General features: G+C 45.9%; 4 protein-coding genes across 4 annotated transcripts; 3 read left to right on the top strand and 1 right to left on the bottom strand.

The window, feature by feature from the left end:
- Nucleotides 1–17: 17 nt before the first annotated feature.
- Nucleotides 18–3,045, top strand: ttc5 (tetratricopeptide repeat domain 5). Its single transcript, XM_088989943.1, has 9 exons — nt 18–216; nt 544–676; nt 755–966; nt 1,038–1,188; nt 1,265–1,356; nt 1,431–1,634; nt 2,283–2,497; nt 2,566–2,710; nt 2,777–3,045. The coding sequence occupies exons 1-9, from the start codon at nt 175–177 to the stop codon at nt 2,894–2,896; spliced, it is 1,314 nt and encodes a 437-aa protein (XP_088846069.1). The 5' UTR covers nt 18–174; the 3' UTR covers nt 2,897–3,045.
- A 2,430-nt stretch (nt 3,046–5,475) lies between these two features.
- On the top strand, nt 5,476–11,849 carry LOC148901871 (uncharacterized). The gene is made up of 3 exons (XM_089017762.1): nt 5,476–5,770; nt 7,900–10,919; nt 10,990–11,849. Exons 1-3 carry the CDS (start codon nt 5,695–5,697, stop codon nt 11,143–11,145), a joined length of 3,252 nt encoding a protein of 1,083 aa, XP_088873888.1. The 5' UTR covers nt 5,476–5,694; the 3' UTR covers nt 11,146–11,849.
- A 1,695-nt stretch (nt 11,850–13,544) lies between these two features.
- slc7a7 (solute carrier family 7 member 7) lies at nt 13,545–19,977 on the top strand. Its single transcript, XM_088989945.1, has 12 exons — nt 13,545–13,700; nt 13,885–14,060; nt 14,268–14,368; nt 14,528–15,139; nt 17,135–17,260; nt 17,349–17,493; nt 18,537–18,660; nt 18,737–18,840; nt 18,919–19,015; nt 19,098–19,247; nt 19,312–19,495; nt 19,684–19,977. The coding sequence occupies exons 4-12, from the start codon at nt 14,650–14,652 to the stop codon at nt 19,755–19,757; spliced, it is 1,494 nt and encodes a 497-aa protein (XP_088846071.1). The 5' UTR covers nt 13,545–13,700; nt 13,885–14,060; nt 14,268–14,368; nt 14,528–14,649; the 3' UTR covers nt 19,758–19,977.
- Nucleotides 19,978–19,982: 5 nt separating this feature from the next.
- On the bottom strand, nt 19,983–26,777 carry oxa1l (OXA1L mitochondrial inner membrane protein). The gene is made up of 11 exons (XM_088989946.1): nt 26,634–26,777; nt 25,521–25,649; nt 24,805–24,873; nt 24,514–24,733; nt 24,226–24,369; nt 24,068–24,153; nt 23,831–23,995; nt 23,654–23,758; nt 23,401–23,563; nt 22,023–22,103; nt 19,983–20,174 (listed from the first exon to the last, which is right to left on the bottom strand). Exons 1-11 carry the CDS (start codon nt 26,745–26,747, stop codon nt 20,065–20,067), a joined length of 1,386 nt encoding a protein of 461 aa, XP_088846072.1. The 5' UTR covers nt 26,748–26,777; the 3' UTR covers nt 19,983–20,064.
- Nucleotides 26,778–26,973: the final 196 nt, after the last annotated feature.

Consider the following 26,973-nt stretch of genomic DNA (forward strand, 5'->3'; position numbering starts at 1 on the left):
CTATAGCCTTAATCGAAATCTTTGTTTTGAAAGCCATTAGCACACATCTTTGTTATTTTCCTCACGGGGAAATGAGTCGTTTCCATCCTCGTTCAAAGTTTGGATTGTTGCTTTTAATGCTCAAATCGTGGCGCTTTTTTTGATAACTCAATTTGTTACAGACTGAGGAAGAAGATGGCGGAGGAACACCAAAGCAATGAACTCCAAAACATAAAGGCAATTCTTTTCCGCGTGTTGACTTCCCATCCAGCACTCCTTGGCATTCAGTTTATTTCTAATGCGTACCTTTAACGCAGTCAACCTAGAGTCCTGAATACCAAAAAAAAGTGTGTGTGTGTGTGTGTGTGTGTGTGTGTGACCAGCTCACGCTTTGTGAATCATTAAGTGTGCTTCAAAAGGCTCCATAAATGTAAAAAAATCTACAACATACACTTGATGCTGGTTTTCTTTGACCGATTGACTTAAAATTCCCATACGAGGACTCAACTATTTGTAACGCTGTTTTTAAAATTAAATAATCGCTTGGTCTTGTTACTGTTGCAGGATTTGGTGGATGAATTGTACAATTATAGAGACTGTTACTTTGAGACTCACAGCGTGGAGGAGGCGGCCCGGAAACAAGAAGATGTCACACTTGAGTTGGAAAAAGTGCTCAAAAAGCTGCAGGAAAAAGAAGGTAAGGAGGCAAGTGCTGCTGTGTTCGTTATGGCCGACTTGTTTTCGTACCTTATTGCATGCAACATGTCTTTTCCAGATGCCTACAAGCACAAAGCAGAGTTTCTACTGCTAAAGGGCAGGTGCCTCAACGTGGCCCCAGATTTCAGCGTCGCTGCGGAGGATTGCCTTTCTCGTGCTGTCAAGCTGGAGCCTGGCTTGGTGGATGGCTGGAACACCCTTGGAGAGCAGTACTGGAAAAAGGGTGATCTAATGGCTGCGAAAAACTGCTTCACGGGAGCCTTGCAGCAGGTACAAGAAGATGCGACATGAGGGTGGGGGGGGGTGCACATCTTACTCACTTTTAACGGTCCTCCTTTTAGAGCAAAAACAAAGTCTCTCTACGCAACATGTCCATGGTTCTGAGGCAGCTCCCGGCAGCGGACGGCGACGCGCACGGAAAGCAGGTTCTGGAGAGCGTAGACATGGCACGGCAAGCTGTCCAACTGGACGTTGCCGACGGGACATCATGGTGTGAGTGTCTCAGGCGTCCAAAAGATGGTTTCAAATCCAATCTCTCAATATCTACCTGCCTGACATGTCATTGCAGATATTTTAGGCAACGCCTACGTATCCCTGTTCTTCTCTTGTGGACAAAGGCCGCAGTTGTCCACACAAGCTCTCAGTGCCTATGCGCAGGCTGTGAGTACATACACATACAAATTAATCAAGAAATAAATCCATTCTTGCTCAAGAGTTCCTTCCTACTTTCCCAGGAAAGAGTGGACCGTGCCGCCGCCTGCTACCCAGAGCTGCACTTTAACCGAGCCACCCTGTTTCAGTACGAAGAAATGTTTGGGTCGGCGCTGGGGGGCTACAGCCGCGCCGCCGCTTTAGATCCCGGCTGGACAGAGCCTTCGGAGAAGGAAAGGCAGCTGATGGAGTATCTCAACAACGTCACAGAACTCTGTCAGCAAAAGGTGGGCGTGCTCTTCTTAGATGTTAACAGTTTATTTTGTAAAGTACGACTTTAGATTTGTAAAAGCGCTTTGGTCAAAAGAATATAGACGCTCCCCAACTTTCGAACAAGATACGTTCCTAACGGTCGTTCGTAAGATGAATTCGTTCGTAAGTTGATTCAGTCCAATATTTTGTATGGAATGTATGGCTATGGCTTATAAAAGTAGGTTTAAGGTTTGTATAAGTATGTTTAAGGCTTGTATAAGTAACCTGTATTGGTTTGTACTGAAAAATAAACATTTAATAAAATATATGCTCTATAAAGATATGTACATGTACAACTGGAGAGTATACTACATATGTTACTATGAAAATGTTCGTATGTACCGTTGTTCATAACTCGGATGTTTGTCAGTAGGGGAGTGTTTGTAGTACATAAAAAATGGACAGATTTCTGTGATTATCCCTCATTAATGACAGTTTTGAAAGGCCCTTGTAAATGAAATGTATTATTATTATTATTATTATCGTCATCATTTGGCTTAAAGTCAGAAAGGAATAAATGTGCACTTTTTCAAATGAGTTGACTACAAATGATTTTGCAGACCACGGCCGCTAAAGGTTTGACAGTCGGAGCTTAAAGGGAGTGTGTCGCACGGTGTTCACAGGGGAAGGTGAAAGCGCGTCGTTTACGGACCATGCTGTCCAACCTGAGCACATCGTCTCTGGGCCCGTGTTCCTCACCTGATTTCCGCTCATGGACGGGTCGCGTGGGCAGCCTGGAGTCACAGCTATCATCCTCGCTGACGCACGGTCTCAACAGCGGCGTGGCTGCCCTGGGGAAGGTTGTGTTTAGTCTGGCATCCCAGGAGCGCATGGCTTTGTAAGTAGGGGCTTCTCTTCTCTCTTCTTTTCTTCGTCGCCACACTGAGTCTTTTCTTTGCTCTCCAGTACGTTCGGCATGGTGGACAGCGAGGAGACGTGCGTGGTGGTGATGGTGTACAACACAGCAGACAGCTGGGGGGTCCTCATCGGAGACACGGTGGTGGTTCCCGAGCCTCGAGTCAAACGACACAGCATCACGCACAAAGACAGGGTGAGTGTTGGCGAAATGGCTCCATTGTAGATGGGTCTCATATAACTGAGGCATTTTTTTTCACAGTCCTTTGACTTCAAGAGCATCCGCGTGGACTCTCCTTTGTTCCTCATCGTCAACGGCAGGACACAAAATGCTCAAAGTCTCATCGTTACCTCCGTCAGCTACAAGCCTCAAAGTGAATAAGGACCAAATGGAGCGGACCAGCTTCTTATGTTGTTTTGTAAATAATGCCTGACCATCTTGCTATTTATATTTATTTCAGTATACGTCATTGTGAAGGCATCAACTGGTTGTAAAATAAAGTTGAATGTGCCTTGTTGCTTGTAATTGAAGTTTTTGGAGGTTTATTTGGTTCAAACACATCCTTACTATTAGATCACTATTTAAAATGTCCGATGTTCGTTGATACGTATTTGTTTTTGAGGTTGACAGTGGTGCTTAAATATTTTGATTTAAATGCAACAGGACTACAAGTCTAAAACAAAGTCAACTCAAAGTCAACTCAAAGTTTTTCTATGTAAGAAAATAGTTTGCTGCTATAATGCGCCCAGTGTGAAATTAAGTCCTCAAAAATGTTTTTATATTTCTTGGGAAAAAAGGAATATATATATATATATATATATATGCAGGGTGTGCTGAAGTCTATCCCACCTGTCTTCGGGCAGTAGGCAGAGGACACCCTCAACTGGTTGCCAGCCAACTGGCCCACCCAAGGAATGCTGCATACTGATACTCAGTAGCTCCATCCATTTGTTTCATAAAATCCTTGCTTATGGAACCTGGTATTAACTTTGAAATAAATGCTAATCAAAACTCGACAAATCTTGCAAAGCCAAACAGCTCTTAAAATAAAACGTTATTGTGACCCTTGTTTGAACAACAAATAAGAGGCTTGTCTGACTGTGGATTAAAACGTGGGCTTTAGTAACCTTTATAAACTTTTGAAAACCCTAAGTTATCAAATTTTCAGTACTTTTTGCACAACCTTTTCATCCGTGAACGCACGACCAATGTCGTTTCGATAAGTTGTCGACTCATTCAACAGTTAGACGAGCGATCAGAAGTATCCATAAACTTCGCCTCTATGGATTTTGTGCATTGAAGTTTCATCTTGAAATGTTTGATCTGAAAACCATCCATCTCAATGAAATATATGCTTTCATAATCCATCAACAAGTCATTACACACATTAATTGGGCTCACTTTTTCCGCGCAGGATGGAAGGTATTTATTATCCCTTGCAAGTCAGGCATAACAAATCTGTGGAGGCGAGGCAACAAATACAAGACGGACGGACAGACAAAATATTAGGACAGTATAGAGACTCAAGGAGAGTCAACATCAAAACGAGGCAGGAAGTAAATGATACACCAATTAAAAAAGTACCTGTTAGGCCGGGACAACCAATTAAAATAAAAGTATAACTTTATAACCTCGCCTTTTAAGTTACTTTCAGTGACGATGCGGAAATGTGTTTGATTGGTTGTTTGACTCCATATATGTGCCCTCCAACAGGCTGGCGTCCGAGATTAATCTTTGCTGAAAATGGAGGGATGAATAGGCACTAAGTAGCGCCAATGAAAATGTGGACCAGAGGAAACAAATACACCAGGCACGTACAGTATTTTGTTTAGCATGCAAAGCAACTTCATATACATCGTGTCTTTGCTTGCTTGGTACTGTTCAGTGAAATTATTCCCATATTTAGCCAAGGTGACAACAATGTCTGTCGAATCATGGATGTCTTTATCATCTTTGAGCCATTATTTCGTTTGCGATTCACTTTCAACAAATGCAAATAGATGCCATGGATATTCGTTTTAAAAACGAATCCACATTCATTCATTCGTTCGTTCATTGGTTGATTGACAGATCACACAGAGCAGAAGCAGTGGTAACGGGAAGTGACGTCACGAATCCTGCCACCTGGTTGGAAAATAGGAAACTCGTGCTGAGTTCATGTTCTTTCAAACTACCCAAAACACTTTGACTATCACGCCCCCCCCTGCCCACACTCCCCTAAACGACAGCCGAGGTCGTTCCATTTCCTCGCACATGTTCAACATGTCTCCAGTCTCGTTCTTCCACTTTTTATCCAAAACTACGCACGGTACAATAGGTGACGGAGTGAAAGGGGGCATTGTGCAGTCCACCACTGCCTGGGTTTCATAGTGAACAACCCTGGAGGGGCTCGGGGGGGGGGGGGGTGTTCACTCGACCGTGTCCTGCACGTCATTGTCCCATATCTTTTGCCGTCTATTACCTCGCCTCCACTTAAATAGAGCCCCAACGCATCAATGCGTGCGTGCACGGGCACTCGCTTCACAAATTGGCTCCCCAGGAAAAAAAAACATTTGCAAGTCTTTATTTCTCTTGGCATTTTGCCTCGCTGCTGCTGCTGCTGCTGCTGGTGTGTGTGTGTGTGGGGGGGGGGGGGGGGGGAGTATAGAGGGCTCTGCCCGCTATGTGGATGGAGGCACCTGTTGTGATCCTCGTTGCCTCCATTTCTCCTCTTAATTATCTGTCCGCACTTTTTGCGACGTTTCTAGCAAAAGCGAGACAAATGACGCCGTACGTGAAGGGACAAGAGAAGGAGAAAAGAGTAGAGAAGCGGGGAGGCTGCGAGTTCCACGCCATTGAAATGCAAATACGACAGAACAAGGAGTGGTTGTGTGCGCGCGCGCGCGTGTGTATGTGTGTGTGTTCGCGATATGTGCATGCAGCGGGGCAAGCCGTAGAAGAGGAGGGGCGCAAATTGGACAAGTTTTTTTTAGGGTGACGGGGGGGCAGACACGCGCGCGCACACACGGCTGCCTCTTATGACGAGTTGCAAGATCTCCTCTCTCCTTCTCGTTTTCTTTCTTGAGGGATTCTTTCAGGGAGGAAAGTTGGAGGAACTTTTCGCGGATGCATTTGATGAGTATCGGCAAGAGCCACCGCCCTCCTCCTCCTACCGCACCTCCTCCGGCTGGTCGTGAATCATGTCACGCCGGAAACAGAAGAGACCCCAACACCTCGTCAACGCCGATCCAGGGGGCCTGAGGGTCCTCGCTCACGGTAAGAAATAGAACGTGGGAGCAAAAGGTGTGTCTCTTGAAACGGGGTTCACGGTGGTTGGCGTTTTTGGTGTTCGGGGCTCCAAAGCAACAGATTTCCAAAGGTCTTTTACGGTGTGTTATTGCGTACTTCTTTCTTTTTTTTTTTTGGGGGGGGGGGGTAATCTTGCACCCTTCTTTCTATTGTGCTGATCTTCAATGGCGCCCCCTTGCTCCCTTTTTTGTTGCTTCTTTGCTACTTCAGGGAAGCTCAAACTTTCTGTGTAGGGAGATATTTTTCGAAAGAACGCCCCCTCCCCGACAATTTTTTTTTGATGAAAAAAGTAAAAATGTTACAATAAATTCATTTTAAAGGGAACAAAGTAGTAATGTTTTATAATAATATTTGTTTCTTTTTTTCGATCCCCACACCTTTAAATGTTACTGCTGTAGATTGCAAATTTCCCCATTGTGGGACTATTAAAGGCGTTCTGATTTCTGATAAATAAGGTGGTTACCCCCCCCCCCCACCCCCCAATAAATAAGAATCTTTCCAAGAACAAAGATGAATTCGTATTCCTGAAGAGTCAAGTCACCCCCCCCCCCAGATATAGTCTTCATAGTATATCAAAGATATATTTATCTGGAGAAAAATGTTCATATTTCAATAGGAAAATTGCAAAAATGCAACTTTAGTCTGGTAAAATCTCATCTTGTAATTTAATTAACACACTTTTGCCCAAGAAATAAAAAACAAAAACATTAAAGTGGGGAGTACCAGATATACAGCATGACATGACATGAAACACACTATTTGACCCAAACCTAAGGTAGGGTTGATCTGTGTTGGTTTATTTATTTCGATGTATTCTTTTTTTAAAAGGATTAAATATGTTTCAGTGCTAAATATTTTTCAGTCCCCCCGCCGCATGCCACTGCATGGTACAATTCCCCAACTTTGAGAAGCACCGCTCTGCTGAGCTACGTTGGACTTTTGAATCCAGAAGACTTTGATTTATTTTAGAAATCACTTTACCTCCGCAGGAGGGAATAGTTAAGTTACTCTCACCATTGTTGGGACCCCCCCCCCCCCCCCACACACACACACACACACACACACCCCAGACACACATGCGCTTGGCTTTTTTTTCCTCACTCTGCGTTCAAGATTCTGAAAGAATTTGACCTGTGAACGGCAGAGGTCAGATGAGTTGACCAATCAGAATGTGCGGACAGTGCCAGGACCCTTAGCATAGCCTGACCCTTGACCTCCTCTGTGACGTGAAGGGGGGAAGGGTGGGTGAATGGAGAGATGAAAGACAGGGACAGAGCGGGGGTTGAGGTAGGGGGGTGGTTTAAGAGGGGTTAGGGGTTGTCTTGGTGATGCCCATTGTCCTGGGAAATGTGTTGCCATGGCAACAAGGTGGACTGGGAGCTTTTTTTTGTGTGCTTTTGAGGACTTTGAGACAACACACGCTCACACACAAGCTAGGACTTGATTGTTCACCGGCGTTTCTTCGGTAAATGATAACTAACCTTTGAGATTACTTCCAAAACAGACATGTTGACAGAAAATGTAAAAAAATACTATCAGAGTTACACTGTGGGTAAAAATAAAGTACTTTGTGTACAACTGTGTGTACCCAAAAGGGTCACATAGTGGGGCGCGGCCAGGCCGAAATAAATGATGGTGACAAATGGAATCAAGTGAGTGAATTTTTGTCCCTCAGCGAATGGACAAATGACACTGACTTGTTGCAAAAGACAAAAGCGTCTTTGTATCTTTTTGCTTTTCCCAAGGAAAATAATACTGGACCCTCTGCATCCTGCGCACCACCTTTTCCAACTCCTCCCCTCAGGCAGGCGTGAATGATCCATGCGCACCAAATGCAGCAGAGACTTTAACAGCTTCATCCTCGAGCCATTAACTCGCTTTCTGTACCACTGATCACTTTAGCTCTGCTTGATACTTTGCACATTGTCTCACAGTTGTTCCTGAGAGGTTCCACTTACATGAAGGAATGCCCTTTCATTCTTGTTTATGATGATACTAGTGCAGCGTGTTCTACCGGAGACAAATTCCTAGTGTGTTCTACATACTTGGCCAATAAAGATGATTCTGATTCTGGATTTCCTTTTCTTTCCTTTCAGATGATCTCCTATGCATGAAGTCACCATCCACCTCTCTAGGATCCTCATCGGGGTCTTCTTCGTCCTCCCCAAGCTCACTCCAAGACTGCCAACCCCCTTTGGCCCCTCGACCGTCCCCTGGCGGGCTCCACGCTCCCTCTTTGCCCAACGAGAGCTCGCCCCCGCCCCATTGGCCCAACCACGTCGCGATATTCGCTACCTCCCTACCAAACACTCACTCCTCCCTTTCTCCGGACTTTCCTCACCCGTCGCTGTCTTCCCAGACGCACTCGCCCCCCCCTTTGGGTCAGACTTCCGGTTGCCAAGCCCTGTCGCGTTCCACCATGGCCTCCCCGACGATTGGCGTTTCCGCCTCCACCATGACCTCATCGTCGTCCTCCCAATGCCTTTCCACTCAATGCGGCGGCGAAAGCCCACCTCAGGCCTCCAACTTGCCCGCCCCCCAAGTTCTCCAAGTGCCTCCCACCCTTGCGGTACTGCTTGAGGAGCTTCGAGTTTTACAACAGAGACAAATACACCAGATGCAGATGACCGAAGAAATTTGCAGGCATGTTTTGAAGCTGGGAGGCGTCGTCCTGGGGCAGGATACCAACCCGCAAGTCAGCGGGGCCGAGATCCAGCGTAAAGCCTCGTCTTCATCACCGGCTCACCCCTTGACCGCCACACCGGTCACCACCACTGTGACCTCGCTGCTAAGTGGCATCACGCCATCCCTTTTTTCCCAACCACCTCACTCCAAACAAAGCGCCCCGCAAGTCAATGGCGGCAGAACATCGTCGTCCGTCGTGTCCAGTCCGTCCGTGCCGTCCCTTCATCCGCTCTCCTTGTCTTTGGGGCTACCTCCACGTTCCTTGTCCAGTTCCGCTTTATTCGCCCACGGCAACGGTGTGAGCTTCCCCACTGTCAGTCATGCACAAGAGCTCCCGTATGTGTCCACGATGGGCTCTGCGTCAACATCGGGGCGACCGCAGCACATGTGCCGTTTTTGTGGCAAGGTCCTAAGCAGTGATTCCTCACTGCAGATCCATCTGAGATCTCACACAGGTGAGAGACCGTACCAGTGTCCTGTGTGCCTGAGCCGATTCACCACACGAGGAAACCTCAAGGCTCATTTCCTACGCCACCGAGAGCAAAACCCGGAACTTTCCCTCTCGCTGCTACCGCCTGCGCTCTCGGAGCAGTCGCTCAGCGCCTCGACTTCCAGCGTTGTCCAGAGGAGGAGGAAGCGCCGGGCGGACGATGACGAGAACTTTCACGGGGGGAAAGGAAGCGTTCCCTCCAGCTTGGCGGAGAATATGGCTTTGGGGTTCCTATCCAGCACATCCCCGCGGCCGTCTGCTTCTTCCCTCCCTCTGCCACCTTCCGTCGACATGGCGCTGCTGTCCACAGCCCATTCCTTGCTACAGCTGAACCGGGCCTCAGCAGTCGCAGGTACGCCAGGCTCCGTGCCACCTGCTTCCGCAGCATCCTTGTCCTCTTCCTCACTGGCAAGTCAGTTCAAAGGGGTGAAGCAGCAGCGCTTTGATGAAAACACCCCTCCTCATTCAACCCTCCACACAGCCGCCTCCTACTCCCAAGTGGCTCACCTCCCCAAGATTCTTTTCCCGGGAGGTACTTCGCCCCACCACATGGCCCTTCTGCGGCCCACGGGCCACCCGTCCGCGTCCCACCTCGCGTCGGCGCATCAGCTCCCTTTCCCTTTCCCGCCGTTCCCGAAAGCATCCACTTCTTCTACCTCCTCCTCTCCCGCAACCTCGGCTCAGTCTTCAGATACTTCCAAGCTTCAGCGTCTGGTACAGAAGCTTGAGAAGCAGCCACAAGAAGGAGCTTCATCTTCCTCCACCCCTTCACTCACCCTGGTCAATACCAAGACTAACGGTCACGACTTGAACACCGCCTCCAGTATCTATCACAGGGAAATGCTATCCACCTTGGGCCTCAGTCCCAATGCCCCTCGAGTAGTCCCAGTCCCCAACTTGACCGCCACCACCTCCACGACTCCTTCCCTGCCAACAACTCAAGTGGCCAATCAGTGCGGAGTGTGCCTACGGGTCCTCAGCTGCGCTCGAGCGCTGCGTTTGCACCAGGCCACTCACCTTGGTGAGCGGCCCTTCCCTTGTAAGCTCTGCGGTCGCTCCTTCTCCACCAAGGGCAGCCTCAGGGCCCACCTAGCAACTCATCGAGCCAGACCGGCAAATTCCCGCGCGCTCAACTCTTGCCCGCTGTGCCCACGGAAGTTCACCAACGCCTTAGTCCTTCAGCACCACATACGCCTCCACCTCGGAGGGCAAATCCCACCTAATGAAGATGCAATGCAAGCAGAAGATGGCACAGAATTAGACAACAATATCTTTGTTGATGAGACGGAGAACGAATTGGGGAGCTCATCGTCACAAGTCCAGCTCCTTCCGCTGGCTCTTACGACTACAACCTCCAAAAACATCTCTGGCAAGACAGAGGAATCTTGTGATGTCAAGATGGAGGAATTGGAAGGTTCCGCACCCAGCGTTAGCCCTCCTCTGAACCATAATACCAGCTTGGCAGCAGCTGAAGACCCCCTTGATCTCAGCGACAATAACCTTGATGACGTCAGCCCCTTGAAGAATTCCCAAGAGGTCCACGCTGTTGTGGGAAGCCCAGACAAAGACCCCTCAGCTAGCTGTGGTTCTGCTGCGGTGAACGACAGTGATGGACCCAAGATTGGCGACAATAAAAACTACAAATTCACAGCGACTGGAAACCCTAAAAGTGTGCACAGCCCTCCGCCGAGCCCGGCGACTTGCAACTCGCCAGCTGACAGTAGTATCCTGTCGGAAGTGACCCAGAATGACGACGAGAGAGACAACGCTGCCTTCACGATCCCACCGCTTCCTACTTCGGCAGAACCAGAGAAAGAGAATTCAGAGAGCCCGGAGCCACCCGGCACTGCGTTGGGACGACGCGGCCAAAATCCTCGCATGGACAAACCCTACAGCTGCTCCCATTGCGGAAAACTGTACGCCAGCCGCAGTGGCCTCAAGGTACAACTTTGTCATTCGGGAAATGTCATCGGCCAATGTACTTTAATGCAGAACTGCTTGTCATCCGCAGGGTCACATGAAAATTCACCCCGTCGCTTTGCCCGCCTCCTCCAAAGCTCAGAGCAACACGGGTGATACTCCTGAGGATTCAAGCTCTAAGGAAGAAAAGAAAGAAAGTAGTACGGATCCGGACGCAAAGCTTCAATGCGATGAGGCTGAATGCTGAACTAACGGACAGCATAAGATAGTGTCGTAGATACTCTTGACAGGCCAGTATCTTTTTTTCTAGTCTCTTCATCTCTTAGAGGTGATAGATGTAGTTTGTGTGATAGTGACTTGGGTTTAGAGTACTTTTGTTGTATTTGAAAGAGCACAGCGAGGGCTTAGTGTCGACCCACTGGACAGTACATCGGCACGGTTAATATTCGGTTCAAGTGCAAAAGCGCCCGTGTGACTCTCATACGGCCACACTTGCAAATACGATTGACCTCCTAAGCCTTAACTTTCACGTTCTTTGCTTTCTTTTTTTCTCTGCTGCGTGATTGTGACGCTGCTACTGAATGTGTGAATGTCTCACGACGACCGGATAGTGCTACCTGTGAGGATTGTTGACGAGGTAATCCTGTGCCCTCTGTGTTAAACCAATGCCCAATGACTGTCCAGCCAAATGAGTGAAAACTTTACGACCTTTTTACGTGTTCCCAAGGTAATAAAACAATTTCCACGTGAAAAGCCAGTGTTGCTCTGTTTCCTATGCTTTTATTGAACACTGCGCTAGCTAGAATAGCGTAGCTCCCCTGGCTAACTCTTTGGTTCATATTTGAGTTCCAGTAATTACATCACAGCGACTCAAAACTTAATCAGGTGACTTTGAGTTGCTACTTTACTTCTAACAGCCACCAGAGAACATCATTGGGTGGGGTTTGTGGATTGCCATGATAAGATGTGATTTCTTCACATTCTTAATTGTTCGGTGGGGGGGGGGTGCAAATTCAATGTGCGTGAAAGGATTAGGAAGGGAGGTGAGAGTGTAGAGGGAGTGGCGGGGTTCCTTTTGTCTGCACCTAACTCAATTTTTTCTTGCCCACCGTGCTTTTTCTTGGGTGCGTGCGTGTGTGTGTGTGTGTGTGTGTGTGTGTGTGTGTGTGTGTGTGTGTGTGTGTGTGCACTTGTATTTGTGTGTGTGCGTAAGAGAGAGAGAAAGAGAAGGCTAATCAAAGTCTTGACGGTGTGATTATGTGTGCAGCTGTGTAGAGGCCATCACCTAAAAGCCCTGCCCCCGGCCCCCTACAACCTACCCTCTCTGTGTCATACTTTTTCACGCATACTCTTTCATTTTCGCTTTCATTTCACTCTTTCACACCCCCTCTTCCATCCCATCCGTTTAATGAGGTGACACACAGGAAGCTCTAATCCCTACACAATACCCCCCCCCCCCTCCGGACCCATCTAGAGTGACTGGAAGCAGGATAAGGGGCTGGGGTGGGGGGGTCAGGGACAGACCTAGCCCAGCTGTCCCCCAAACGCCAGTCTTTCAATCCTCATGTTTTTTAGCCTACATGGCAACCGGTCACCAAGGGAAAAACGTGCAGAGCAGCAAATGGAACAATAAAGGCGCTGAGATCGCCATCAAGTGTTGATCAATCACTTTGATAACCATTTATCGACATGTTCTATCATCCTCAGTAAAAAGCACACAAACGAACTACTACAAACTGTATCGACAGCAGATGTTCTGAGTCGCTACATAGATAGATAGATAGATAGATAGATAGATAGATAGATAGATAGATAGATAGATAGATAGATAGATAAAAAGTACAGATGACGGCTGAAGAAACCTCATCAATGGACCACTCCTGTACGACTGAGAGCTTACACAGACGAGATTGATAGATGGATGGATGGATAAGTCATTTCCACCGGTGATTCCCAACAGGTGTACAGCAAGAGCACTTCAGTTATCAAATTTCACTCCATAAATAAATTATAGCACATAATGTATCTTTAGCCATCGACTGATAGTGACAGAACAAATCAACGATTTTCTGCTCAAAGGAAGAAAATATGCAATTGATGCGTGTCGACTTTTTATGACGATTTTCTGCTCAATGGGAGAAATTACACGATTGGCGAGCGTTGATTTATGATGACGATTTTCTGCTCGACGGGAGAAAGTAAACCATTGACGTGGATCGACTTTCTGTGTCATTTTTATTTTGTGGTGTGGCGTGAGTTTTTTTCACAACTTGTAATATGCAGTTCAAAAAACTGCATATTAGTCAAACTGCCAGTTTGACTCATTAAAGGCTCTTTTTCAATCAATCTGCCCGTTTCGAACGGCTCTCTTTTGAGTGACCACATGAGGGCGCCATGTCCCATTCAGTGCGGAAATAATTACGCCGATGGAAAACGATTCACCTGAAAATTACATTTTCCTGTGCAATAAAGATGATTACCACTTAACATTCCAATGAAGTGAGTCAGCAGTAATAATTGTCTAAAAAGACCCACCCACTCCCTCACCCGACCGTAGCCCATTCTTCTCTCACGTCTCCCTTTAATCTCATTAAAGTCACACTGGACACACTAAAACAGTTAATTGTGACTACCCACCTCCTCACATACCCACCCCAGCCCACCGCACGCCTTTCTTCAGCAGAAAGCTCGAGTGTTGAGAGGCTCAAGTGCACGAGGAAGAGGAAGCAGCAGAGGAAAAAAGGACAGCACGTAGCAACAGCACCGCACTTGTTTGAGCCATCTGCAAGGACGCTGCACAAGGTACGCTTTCAAAAGTTTATTTTTGGGGGGATAATTCGCTTATTGATCACCCCCACTTTTCCACGCACTCTCTGAATCCCCGTAATGAAACTAAGATCTATTTTTAGACGAGGAATAAGTAACGCATGAATCCAAGAGAGCGATCAATAACAGCGATTGATTTGTCTTTGTTTCTCTGATAAAGAGCCAAGGGAGAATCTAACCTTGAGTAAGGGTGGTGGGGGGGGGGACACTTATTGGCGCCTTGTTTGGACCTTGCCCCCCTATACGTATGTGGAGAGGCTGTGGCAACACTGACTTCAAGCAAAAAAAAAAAAGAGACAAAGTCCTCGGCTGTGCCTCCTCTGCTACTCCTGAAAGGTAACAGCTTCTTTTCAACCGAAGCATCATAAAGACACCATTTCCTCTCCCATAAATCTTTCTCGCTCATCATTTATCATTGTTAAAAGAATGCTTGTGGAGATAAAGGCCACCATAGTAAATAGGCGTGTTTTTACAATGTGCTTATTTTGGCAACTTTAATCCATTGGGGGACTGGAAATACTAAACATGACAACAATATTTTAGATTGCAGGGTGGACAACATTGCGAACATCGACTCCGGGCTTCGTTTATAGTTCCTGGTGGTGATTAAAGGAGAGCTGTTGATAATGAACTTTGGAAAACATGTGAGTAGTCAGCATGCTGACACTGTGAAAGTGTTTACGATTTGAAAAGAACATCGTAGGCGAATACACCTTCTGAGAAAAAGAAAAAAAACAGGAAGGCCATTTGCGGCTTCAACGTTAAAGAGCATCCCTCATGTGAACTTGTGTTTTTCTCCGCAGATAGCAGAAGACCATCTCAGATAGCAACAGACATTTTGGAGAGCCATTCGGCTTTGAGCGGTTCACATCCTAACCGGACATCCGGATTTTTTTTTTAAAAGGGGGTGCTAAGAAAAACCAGGATGTCTTTTAGTCCGCTCCCGACAGAAGACCACTCCAATGGCCGCCCCACGTCTCACAAGGCCGAAGAATCCCAGGAGTCCATGAAGCTAAAAAAGGAGATCTCCCTCCTCAACGGGGTTTGCTTGATTGTGGGCAACATGATTGGCTCGGGCATCTTCGTATCGCCCAAGGGGGTCCTCATCCACAGCGCCTCATACGGTCTCTCGCTGGTGGTGTGGACGTTCGGGGGCATCTTCTCTGTTTTCGGCGCCCTCTGTTACGCCGAGCTGGGGACCACCATCACCAAATCGGGGGCTTCCTACGCGTACATCCTGGAGGCTTTCGGGGGTTTCCTCGCCTTCATCCGACTTTGGACGTCGCTGCTCATCATCGAGCCCACCAGCCAAGCCGTCATCGCCATCACCTTCTCCAACTACATGGTGCAGCCTATCTTCCCCACCTGCATTGCGCCGTACGTGGCCAACCGGCTCCTGGCGGCTGCTTGCATATGTAAGTAGACCCCCCCTGAATCCCCCCTGACGTCATTACACAGAAGTGAAACCAAACTGGAAGAAGTTAGTCTGCTGCGTGACTTTATGTTCCTCTTTAACAATCCTGGTCACGCTTTTTACTTTTTTTTTTTGCCTTGGAAACGGAAAAAAAACTGACCTTTCCAGGCTGACAGAAAAGAACAGCGCTGATGAACTGACCAAAGTATTGAGAAACACACGTGACATACTCGCTAAGCAAAAAATGTGCGGACGCTTAGGCAACCGGAGACCTAGACAACGTAAGGCCAAGACGCTAAACCAGAATTTGTTGCGGAAGTCCAACAAACAACCTTTGATATGACATTGTTGGTAAAAAGCAGCCATTGCACATCCTTGAAGTGTTTTATTTTAATCACGCACACACGCATGAGCGAGGAAAATGATAAGGAGAGCTGATAGCAGTAAGTTAAAGTCCTGACTGAGTTGAGACTTTAACCCTAACGGCTCAAACCCGACACAGTCATGTCTTCCGAGTAACTATAAATTTTCAAATGTCCCCCCTTTCAGAGAACTGAGCAAATGTATTTCTAAATCGGCGTGCTAAACACACCGACAAGACGCTAGTGGGATTGCAACATCAAAAAATGACTTCAATGCCACTTTGGTGGGACTCTCAAGGCCACTTTTTTCCAGGTCCTTCACTCATTCACTTCAAGACAATATGCAAAAAGGTGTCCACTCCAGTGCCAGGGTTTTTGTCATTTTCACTCAAATTGCAGAACCCACAGAATATTGAGTTTTAGGACTACATAAACATCCAGTGCTGCATAAGAAACCTTAGACTTTCTTCTTTCATCAGAAAAAAAGAGTTAATTCCGAAGTGATATGGGCCTGTAGTTATCTGAGCTTGAAATGGGGGTGGCTGTACAATAGGGTAGATGCTGCCCCCTCGTGGGAGGGAAAAATATTGCCAGAGCTCTGACTAGCCCCTCAAGAAAAACCAAAACTGGAAAAAAAAACAGGAATGGTGCTCCATGTCATATTTTCAATTCCCGAATAAATTTGGAGATGGCAGTGAATGAGTTAAAAAAAAATTGGCCAAAAATATAGTTCCAGACGGATCTCAGAAATATTCATAAGGACAAAATGACCCAAAAAAGTTTCAAAAGGACAATTTCAAGTGGCCATTTTGAAACAGAATACTCAAAAATTGGATGCATTGCGTGTAGATCACCGGTGTCAAAGTCAAGGCCCAAATCTGGCCCGCCATCTCATTTTAGTCGGCCCACGAGAGCAAATCAAACTCGGGAAATTCCATGACGCTTGCTAAAGTCTGAACCAAAATTTCTAATTGTCATATGTAAACCACAATAACAGTCATTATTTTTTACTTTCAAATTGCAAAATAATTATTGATTAACTTGTTGTGCGCTCTATATCTAATATGTGAAGGGGATTAATCATTCTAATGGCTTCTGCTGTAGATGGACACCAGCACCTCACTCACCATCCAAACGCTTTGTCATAAAAGAAATCAAAACAACCAATCGTGAGTCGTGAAAATCAGTCACGAGGTGTGAATAAAACGCTAAACCAACACAACCGCTTCCCAGCAGCATGCGCATCTCCTGTCTTGTCAAATTTGCAATTTGAGCACTGCGCTTTTCTTTTCTCTCGCTGCCCGCTGCGATTAATGTCGCTCTTCTCCGATGACCTCGCTGTGGCCCTTTGTTGACTTTGAAACTCCATCCAGCCGAGTTCAAACTTATTTTGATCCAGGAAGCTTGACGATAGCGTAGGGATGGACCGGTCCATTTTTTTTGTCTCTCGAGGTTGGAGGACCGGGAGAATAACAAGTTGTTGAATGCTTGTGCTGCGCTTTTCATATCCGCTCCGGTCAGCGGCGTCGCTTCCTACGACGCGGAAGCGCAGAGCGTACGTCAGCAAGGGTGGATTATTATGGAGGAGGTTTGAGGGATTGGTCTGATCGTTGCATTTTCTTCCCCCTCTGCAGGTTTATTAACCTTTGTCAACTGCGCCTACGTGAAATGGGGAACCAGGGTGCAGGACTTCTTTACCTACGTCAAAGTCATCGCCTTGATTGCGGTCATCATCACTGGCCTGGTCAAGATCATCCAAGGTTGTCAAATGATGCCCGGTCCTGCTGGTTGATCTTCGGTGTGGTGGTCATGGAAGTTGATTTCTTTCTTTCTTTATTTATTGGGTAGGTCACACGCAGAACTTTGAGGATCTCTTTGAGGGGTCATCTCGGGATCCCGGTGACATCGCTTTGGCTCTTTACTCGGCTTTGTTTTCCTATTCCGGATGGGACACGCTCAATTTTGTCACAGAGGAGATCAAGAACCCAGAAAGGTACGTGTGCAAATACTTGTACTCATTCACTGCCATTCACATATTAATTCGGGAATTGAAAAGTGTGACGTTGAGTGCCATTCTTGAATTTATTCGGGTTTTGGTTATTCTTGCAATGGGTGCCAATAAAGCGCTGGTCAGACCTCTGGCAATTTTTGTTCCCTTCCACGAGGGGGCAGCATTTGCCTTTGCTGCAGCTTCAGCTATTATATAAATCTATGTCTGTATTGTATTTTGTACATCTTCCCCCATTTCAAGCTCAGATAACTCCAGAACTAATAATTTAGGATTTAACTCATTTTTTTCTGATGAAAGAAGAAAGTCCAAGTTATCTTACGCTGAATTGAATGTTTGAATTGAACTCAATATTCTGTGGGTCCTGCAATTTAAGCTAAAATGACAAAAACTCTGGCACTGAAGTGGACATTTTGTCCATCTTATGAATATTTCTGAGTTCCGTCTGGAACTATTTGGCCAAGTTATTTTTTTTACCTAATTCACTGCCATCTCCTAATTTATTTGAAAATTTAAAATATGACAAGGAGCGCCATTCCCAAATTTGTTTGGGTTTTGGTTGTGTGGGGTGCCGATAAAGTGCTGGTCAGAGCTCTGGTGATATTTTTCCCTCCCACGAGGGGGCAGCATCTACCTTTTGTCCATGTTAGCACTTTGTTACATCTTCAGCTGTTGTTGAATCGCTATATACGTAAATCTATATGTATTGTATTGTATTTTGTACATCCGCCCCCATTTCAAGCTCAGATAACTTCAGAACTATATAACTTGGGAATTAACTGTTTTTTTTCTGATGAAAGAAGAGAGTCTATGCTTTCTTACGCTGAATTGAACGTCTCTGTCATCCTAAAACTCAATATTCTGTGGGTCTTTCGATTGGAGTGACAATGACAAAAACCTTGGCACTGGAGTGGACACATTTTTGCACATCGTCTAGCAGTGAATGAGTTAACGTGGGTCGAAAGGGAGAGTTACATTTGCGGCTAGGGAGGGGATCTAAAAAGAGTTCCGTGCTTGCTGGCTCGCAGGAATCTACCGTTGGCCATTGCGATTTCCATGCCCATCGTGACGGTCATCTACATTTTGACCAACGTGGCCTACTACGCCATCCTACCCATGAACGCCATTTTGGATAGCGACGCCGTCGCCGTGGTGAGTGCGGAATCTCCACCTTACCAGAAGGATCTTCGTCTTCATCCTCACGATTGTGTCACGGGTCCACCCGCAGACGTTTGCCGACCAGGTTTTTGGCGTGATGAACTGGACCATTCCCTTGGCAGTTGCTTTGTCGTGTTTTGGAGGACTCAACGCCTCTATTTTGGCGTCTTCCAGGTGAGATCTGAGAAAACTGTTGTCCATTCCTTTGCGCTGCCTCGAAACTGTCATCCATTTTGTTTCGTGTGTATGAAGGCTTTTCTTCGTGGGCTCCAGAGAGGGCCACCTTCCCGACTACCTCTGTATGATCCACGTCCACCGCTACACACCCATCCCGGCGCTGCTCTTCAACGTCCGTCATTTCACACACAGACACACACTTTTTCCCCGCCTCCTTTGCTGTATCTAAACCTTTCCGGACGCCTCACCGGCAGGGCGTCATGGCGCTCATCTACTTGTGCGTAGAAGACGTCTTCAGGCTCATCAACTACTACAGCTTCAGCTACTGGTTCTTTGTGGGTCTTTCAATTCTGGGGCAACTGTATCTGCGATGGAAGCAGCCGGACAGGAAGAGGCCGTTGAAGGTAGCAAAGTGTGAAAGCCAAGACTGTCCCACCAAAACCCTAAACGCCGTTTTCCCCCTTGCAGCTCAGCGTGGCTTTTCCCATCGTATTCTGCCTCCTCACCGTCTTCCTGGTAGTGGTGCCCCTGTATAGCGACACGGTCAACTCCTTGATCGGCATCGGCATCGCGCTGTCCGGCGTGCCCGTTTACTTCCTGTGCTGCTACACTCCGGCCTACAAGAGGCCCATGTGGTTACGGAGGATCATCGGTAAGCCAAAAAAAAAAAAGGCACCTGTAGAGAATTTCCAACCATCGCAAATATCAGCAGACCAAAAACAATGACACACGATGTATATCTGATTGCAGTCGAAGCTTCGTTTTTAACACAACCGAACAGTATCTGGAACCCATCCAAAATTTCTCTAACCTGCTACGTGTGCCCATTTTTTTTTTCAGCTCAGTCCGGAGTTCTCATACAGAAGGTGTGCTTCTCCGTTTTAACAGAACTGGACGTTGATCATGATGATTGAATACGCACACGGCGACACAAACGGGCACAAGCGTGCGCACTTTTACTGGTGAAGGTTAGATTTCGAGCAGAGATTTTACGTGTGGCACTACATAACTTGAAAGATGTTTTTTTTCTTTTTGGAAATGGACTGCTTCTTTGAAATGACAATTCTGATACTTTCATGTCTCCAATATTGAGAGTGCTGGTGGAACTATTTATAATAAAAATGCTGACAAGTGGTTGCTCTGTGTCATGTGTTTTCTTTTTATTTTTAATGCTGATAGGAAAATCCTCCAATATTTATAAATATATGTATACTGCACACTTCATTCCATGATGTCCTTCCATGGTCTTGTCTTTTTAGTGGTCTTATCTTTGCTGGATGGCGTTGGGGTTTGCTGCAGAGGATTGTGGGTAAATGTCTGCCTGAGTGGACCTGAAAACAAAGTATTCCAGAACTAAAGCAAAAGCAGGGGGAAATTTTCAAACCAAAAATGATAAATGGCAATTTTTGGGGGATTAATACTGTAGTCATGGCGGATGATCATAATTGTTCATTTAAATCACGGAACATTTCTGAATTAAAAATAACATTTTCAACAAACAACATGCAGTTTTTAGAACATTTCAAATTATCAAATGGTATTTTTATGACTACAAGTGAAAGTCATTTAACTCATTCACTGCCAGACGATGTGCAAAAAATGTGTCCACTCCAGTGCCAGGGTTTTTGTCATTTTCACTTCAATTTTAGGACTGTATCAACATTTAATGCAGTGTAAAAAAACCTTAGACTTTCTTCTTATATCAGAAAAAAAGTTCATTTCCTAAGTCATATAGGTCTGGAGATATCTGAGCTTGAAATGGTTGTGGTGAGCTTGAAATGGTTGTGGCCCCCCTCGTCGGAGGGAAAAACATTGCCAGAAGTATGACCAGCGCTTTATCGGCAGCCTCACTCACAAGAAAAAACAAAATCAGAACAAATTCTGGAATGGCGCTCCGGGTCATGCTTTTCCATTCCCGAATAAATTTGGGAAGGGAAGTGAATGAGTTAATGGAAGTAGGCAAAAATGACTAAAATGTGATAAATGTTGCAGCTCTACAAAATAAAACTACAAGTGACATCCTCCGTGGAAAACATTTAGGTCTATGTCACTTCAACCACATATAATACTAACGTCTGTCAGCGAAGGTGAATCGGAAACTTACTAGCTCACTTCGTATTCGTCTTTGCAAGGTCTAACATTGTGAGACAGGGAAGAAAAAAAAAACTCACACGCATTTAATAGCAAATCTCGCTCACTCATCTTGGCAAAACAAGGAGGACAATTTGGCATGAAAATGAGGATTCTTCAGAACTTCGATCCACAGTACGTTGCATACTTTTATAAATTCATATGTTTTTTTTCACTTTCCAAAAGAACCTTTAGATTTTTTTATTTTTTGACATTTCGCTTTGGAAAATGAACCGCGAAAGACAGGAAAGACATCCCCGTAAAAACAAACAGCCCATGGGTGGAACTCAGCGGTTGCGATTAAATGTTCTTCCACTAGATGGCACAACTAAGCTACCATTCACACAACAAAAAAGATCTTTGCAAGCCACGAAACAGGACTGAGTCCATTTCTCAGTATGTTGAGTAAAATGCAAAATTATTTCAGGATACAGAACAGAACACACGTGTGTGTGTGTGTGTGTGTGTGTGTGTGTGTGTGTGTGTGTGTGTGTGTGTGTGTGTGTGTGTGTGTGTGTGTGTGTGTGTGTGTGTGTGTGTGTGTGTGTGTGTGTGTGTGTGTGTGTGTGTGTGTGTGTGTGTCATGCATAGTCAAAATGTGTCAAGCATATTGTGTCAACTTCATGCTGTTAAACAGAGAACACGAGTATTCATTTTAATATTTGTTATCGCATATATTAAAGCATAAAGCACAGGTGTCAAAGTCAAGGCCTGGGGGCCAAATCTGGCCCCCCACATGATTTTATTCATCCCATGAGAGAAAAAAAAAAAAATCAAACTTGCGAAATTACATGATTATCGTATGTAAACCACAATAACAGTCATTATTCTTGACTTCAAATTTGAAGACTAGTTATTCATTAATTTGTTGTGCGCTCTATAATATATATATATATATATATATATATATATATATATATATATATATATATATATATATATATATATATATATAATTCCCTAAATTCACAACGGCCCCCAAGAGGAAACTGTAACTACAATGTGGCTTGCGGAAAAAAAAATGACGTAAAGGGCATGGGGAAACTTACCTTTGGCGGCAAGGTCCAGATGATTTTTGATGCGCCGATCTCGCTCTTCCAGCTGTTGAGCCAACTGTGCGTTCTTCCATCCTGGATGGAGGTCAGAGAGAAAATGAGTATGACATCAGAGGTCCGGCAAAACCACTCCCGGTGCCATTATGTGATCATCCGCTGAGGTTGAAAAAGCGAGAAGCTTATTTTGGATTGATTGGATTTTGACAAACTAATAAGTACTAAATCCACATCTGGTTTCAATGATCTATCCACTCATCATCTTCTCCTTACGCTGACCAACCATGGATGGATCTGAGGCGTGCAGGAGACATAAATCGTTTCTCAATAGCAAGAACAGAGAGTGTGGTCTTGTCAACTTGTCGACGACCGTCTTCCAAAGAACATTCTTCTCTATTTACTTAGAAGCTATGCACTTGTGAACTCAAACCTCCTTAAAAATACAAAATGTGTCCCTTCTTCTGCCATTTTGAGAGCAGCATGAAATGTATCATGGGATATTTTCCCAGCCTCGTCAACAAGTTTGGAAAAAAAGAAAAAACAACATTCCACGCAGTCTTGGCTTATGTGTACTGTCAATTGGATGCCTGATGACATCACACAAGGTCAAAAGGGCACAACAACGAACAGGAACACCAATCAAGTATCAACTATTTGTCTCAGCAGCCTGTAACACCTCCCCAAAGAGGCGTCCAGGAAGCATCCAAGAACCAGATGCCCGAGCCACCTCATCGATGAGAAGGAATATTAGCTTCCCAAATTTATTCGGGAATTAAAAACTATGACGTGAGGCGCCATTCCTGAATTTGTTCGGGTGCCGATAAAGCGCTGGTCAGACCTCTGGCAATGTTTTTCCATTTCACGAGAGGGCGGCATTTGCCTTTTGTTACAAAAACTCATTCACTGCCATTCACAAATTTATTCGGTAATAGAAAATATGACGGAGAGCTCCATTCCCAAATTTGTTCGGTTTTGGTTTTTCATGCTTGGGTGCAGAAAAAGCGTTGGCCATGGCCTCTGGCAATGTTTGTTCCCTTCCACAAGGGGGCAGCATTTGCCTTTTGTCCATGTTAGTGCTTTGGTACAGCGCCAGTTGTCGTTGAAGCGCTATATAATTCAATATATACATATTGCATTTTGTACAGCCGCCCCCATATCAAGCTCAGATAACTCCAGACCCATATAACTTGGGAATTAACTCTTTTTTTGAAGGTTTCTTACACTGAATTGAATGTTGATGTAGTCCTAAAACTCAATATTCTGTAGGTCCTGCAATTTGAGTGAAAAATAACAAAAACCCTGGCATTGAAGTGGACACATTTTTGCACATCGTCTGGCAGTGAATGAGTTAAGCTAACGTCACATTTGAACTGACCTTTCTTCATGCTGGCGATGAAGCCGTCGGTTTGAGGCATTTCCGAAGCTGGGTGATTGATCCTCTCCGGGATGCGCAGCTTGTCACGGACCACCGGGTGTTTGAGCAGCGCCACTTGAGCCAAAGAGAAGCAGTTGGAGGTGAGCCAGTAGATGAACACGGCCTGAGGACACAACGGAGGGGAAGGTTCACCCATCTTTTCTCCGCACGGGCGCAAGGACAACAAATTTGACGGCGGCGATGACGACCCCACCGTAGGGAAGTTGATCGTGAGCGGGAGGATGACGAAAGGCATGATTCGGAACACGGTCTTCATGGCGCGCAGGTTGGGGTTGTCCACGCCTGACTCGGCGCCCAGCTAAGCGTGATGGAGAAGGCATGGTGACAAAGTGGAGGATGACAACTCGATATGATCATGAAGGACTCACACCTCTAAAATGAAGAACATGGTTCCCGTTACAGCCAGAGGCAGGATGTAGAAGGGATCCGACGCCGTCAGATCGACAAACCACAGCGTGCCTCCTGTCTGCATGCTCGGCACCGGCAAGTACGCCATTTTCCTCAGCGCCATGAAGAAGGAGATGAAAATGGGCGCCTTGGATGATGGACAGATAAAAAAAGAAATCAATCTCCAGATAGTGGAAAAAACAAACGTTTCCAGACAGACCTGCGCCAGAGGGACCAGAAAGCCGCGAAGGGGGTTGACGTCGTGCTTTTTCTGGAACATGGTGAGGTCGGTGTAGGCTTTGGCAACTGCAGAGAACCAGCGAGAACGTCAGCGAACGCAAACATAAGCAAAGCAAACGGGGCGGATAGGAATTTCACATTCAAATTTGTTGCCGCTCTGTTTGGCCTCGGTCATCTTGCCGCTGAGGCGGGTCATCTCGGGCATGACGTTGTTGAGTTTGGCCGCCTCCCGCTGGCCCTTCACGATGACTGGAAAGACGGCGAGGCGAGCCACCACCGTCCCTGGCGACGCATAATCAGACCATCTTGTTTCAATCAGGGAACTTTACCGGGTGCTGAAGTTCTTGTCTAACATCAAATTTCTAATTGCACCTGCTTACACCCAACAAGTGCGTTTTTAAAGATGTGATCTACTGAATTGCTTACCGACCACAATGGCTGCCCACCAAGGCAGGCCGACGTCCATGTGCATGAACTCGAGTAGATTCTGGATGACACCCACCGGAGTGTGGCCAGCCAAGCCCAGCTCGGCCAGACGGACTTCCGGATTGACAGCCTGGAGGACCTCCGTCGCGTCCGAAACTGCCTGCGTCAAGGACGGGGCGGGTGCGTCCCCCGCCGGCACGGAAACAGGAACAGGCGGGACCTGTACGCACCCACCGCGGGTAAGGTGACGCTTTGGCCAGTTTGTGTAACTTCAACTGTTGTTTTATCCACCTGTTCGGGGATGGTTTGCTGAAGGACCGCGGCGCTGTTTGACACCACGGGCCCACCCCCACTCAGCATCTTGGTAAAAAAACATCACATTTAAAAATGACTGTGCTGATGTTTGGTTATGAGATTGATGAAAAGGTTTCTTCAGCCGTCATCTGTACTTCTTTGAAGGAGACGGACATTTTGCTCCTCATCCGAAGAGCTTCATCAGCAAACTAAAGTTCTGCTGGTAACACTGGTAACCTTGAGGGTTAATCCAAATTAAACCTTGAGGACACCTCAATGTTTAATTTAGATCGTGCTTACAATAGACTTCTTAGGTCGTTACCACATAGGCTTAGACATGCTCATGAGGTGATACCAGGGCTAATGGGGCTATCAGAACCAGGCATAGAACATTAGAGGTAATTAGACAGGACAAAAGAAGATTAATTTCAGGGAGTTTCAGGGAGCAGTCCACTGATGCCCCAACCTTAGAGCAGGGACCTATCAAAGCACTGCTACCTCTGTCTATTAGGGATGTACAGTATGTATAGGGCCAAGGTTACCAGCACAATTTTAGTTCGCTGACGAAGCTCTTCAGATGAGGAGTGAAACATTCGACACCTTCAAAGAAGTACAGATGACGGCTGAAGAAACCTTTTCATCGATGGACCACTCCTGTCCAACTGAGAGCCTACACAGACCGACTGCTTGTGAGTTTAAACTTGCCAACTGACCTGGGTGCTGTTGTGTCTCACGCCAGCCCAGAGGAGCTTTTGGCGCCGCCTGCACAAGAATGATGGCGTGCCAGCAGACCAACTGTTCAAGTCAAATGCTGTGTGCACATGAGACCTCTGGAGCCAGCACTAGTTTGATGAGAGGAATTGGCAACGTGAATGCAATTAGATGTGTAAAATTTTACACGTTACACACACACACACACACACATCATCATGACACATCACATCTGCGTGTCTCTTGCCTGGGAAATCTGACAACGAACCTACTTACGATTAAAGAGAAACATCAAACTCTTTAAGCTACCTGCACATGTGCACATCGTGCTTTTATCAATGCGGCCGTACGCAGCGATAAAAACAAAATATACAATTGAGGATTACTTTTGCTGGTTTGCCGTGACAATAATAGTGATCGGCGGCATATTTGTCGTGGGCTACCAGCCTTTGAGACCAACTGGATTTCAGCCAAAATGGTCTTTGTAACATCGGTTCACAATTACTTTTTTCCTGTATAAAAGCCATACAATATTTGGAATGATAAAAAATAAGCATATAAAATACGGGGAAAACGTAAACATTGACCGGTATGATTATTCACGCGATAGAATATGTTGATCACCGTTTTTCATTGTAAGAACAATTTTTGACTTTTGATTCAACATGTTGGGCAACTGGTTAACACGTTGCCAACATGGTTCTATTCGTTCCAGTGTGGAGGTTTCAAGTTCTCCCCGTGCCTGTGTGGGTTTTGTACGGGTACTCCGGTTTACTTCCACATTCCCAAAACAAGCATGGGAGGTTTATGGAACAATATAAACAAACTGTCACTATGTTGAGCACTTTTTACAGTTCAGTGTCAAGGATTACATTTTGTGTTATGTGGTACTGCCACAATAAAATACACATATCAATAGTGCGTTCGCAAAAACCGCGATTATAATGTTATAATTCATACGAATTCTCCTCAATAAAGTCGTCAATCGGATTGAGTGTGGGGTTCCTGTCAAAGTCATAGTCAAACAGACGGACAGTGCTGCGATCTGACTCGCTTCCTATCATGATCGCATCGGGGGTTAAACGACATTAAGTTGAAAAGCGAGGGTAACATACGTGCTTCCAGATGTCCGAGCAACGCCGCCTGCCCGCGTTGGGTTTCGGACTATGTGTGAAGACGAAACGTCCCGCGAGACATGCTGGAGTCAAGCCGTTCCTGATGGCCGCCATCTTGCAACAGGAAATTACATCATACGGAATCTGACAAAAAAAGGAGGCAAAACACTATTTGGTTTTAAATTACTAATACCTAATTTTCTTATTAAGTAATTCTATTAAACTTTTTTGTTATCATTGAAAAAAAAATATTAAAAAATGAAGCCAACAGAACCATTATTTAACATAATTGTTCACGATAATGGCAATCGAAAAAAATACCCAGGTGAACATAACTAAC

The sequence above is a fragment of the Hippocampus bargibanti genome, linkage group LG02 (genome assembly GCF_051943395.1).
Source record: "Hippocampus bargibanti isolate YZ-2025 linkage group LG02, ASM5194339v1, whole genome shotgun sequence".
Taxonomy (NCBI): Eukaryota; Metazoa; Chordata; class Actinopteri; order Syngnathiformes; family Syngnathidae; genus Hippocampus; species Hippocampus bargibanti.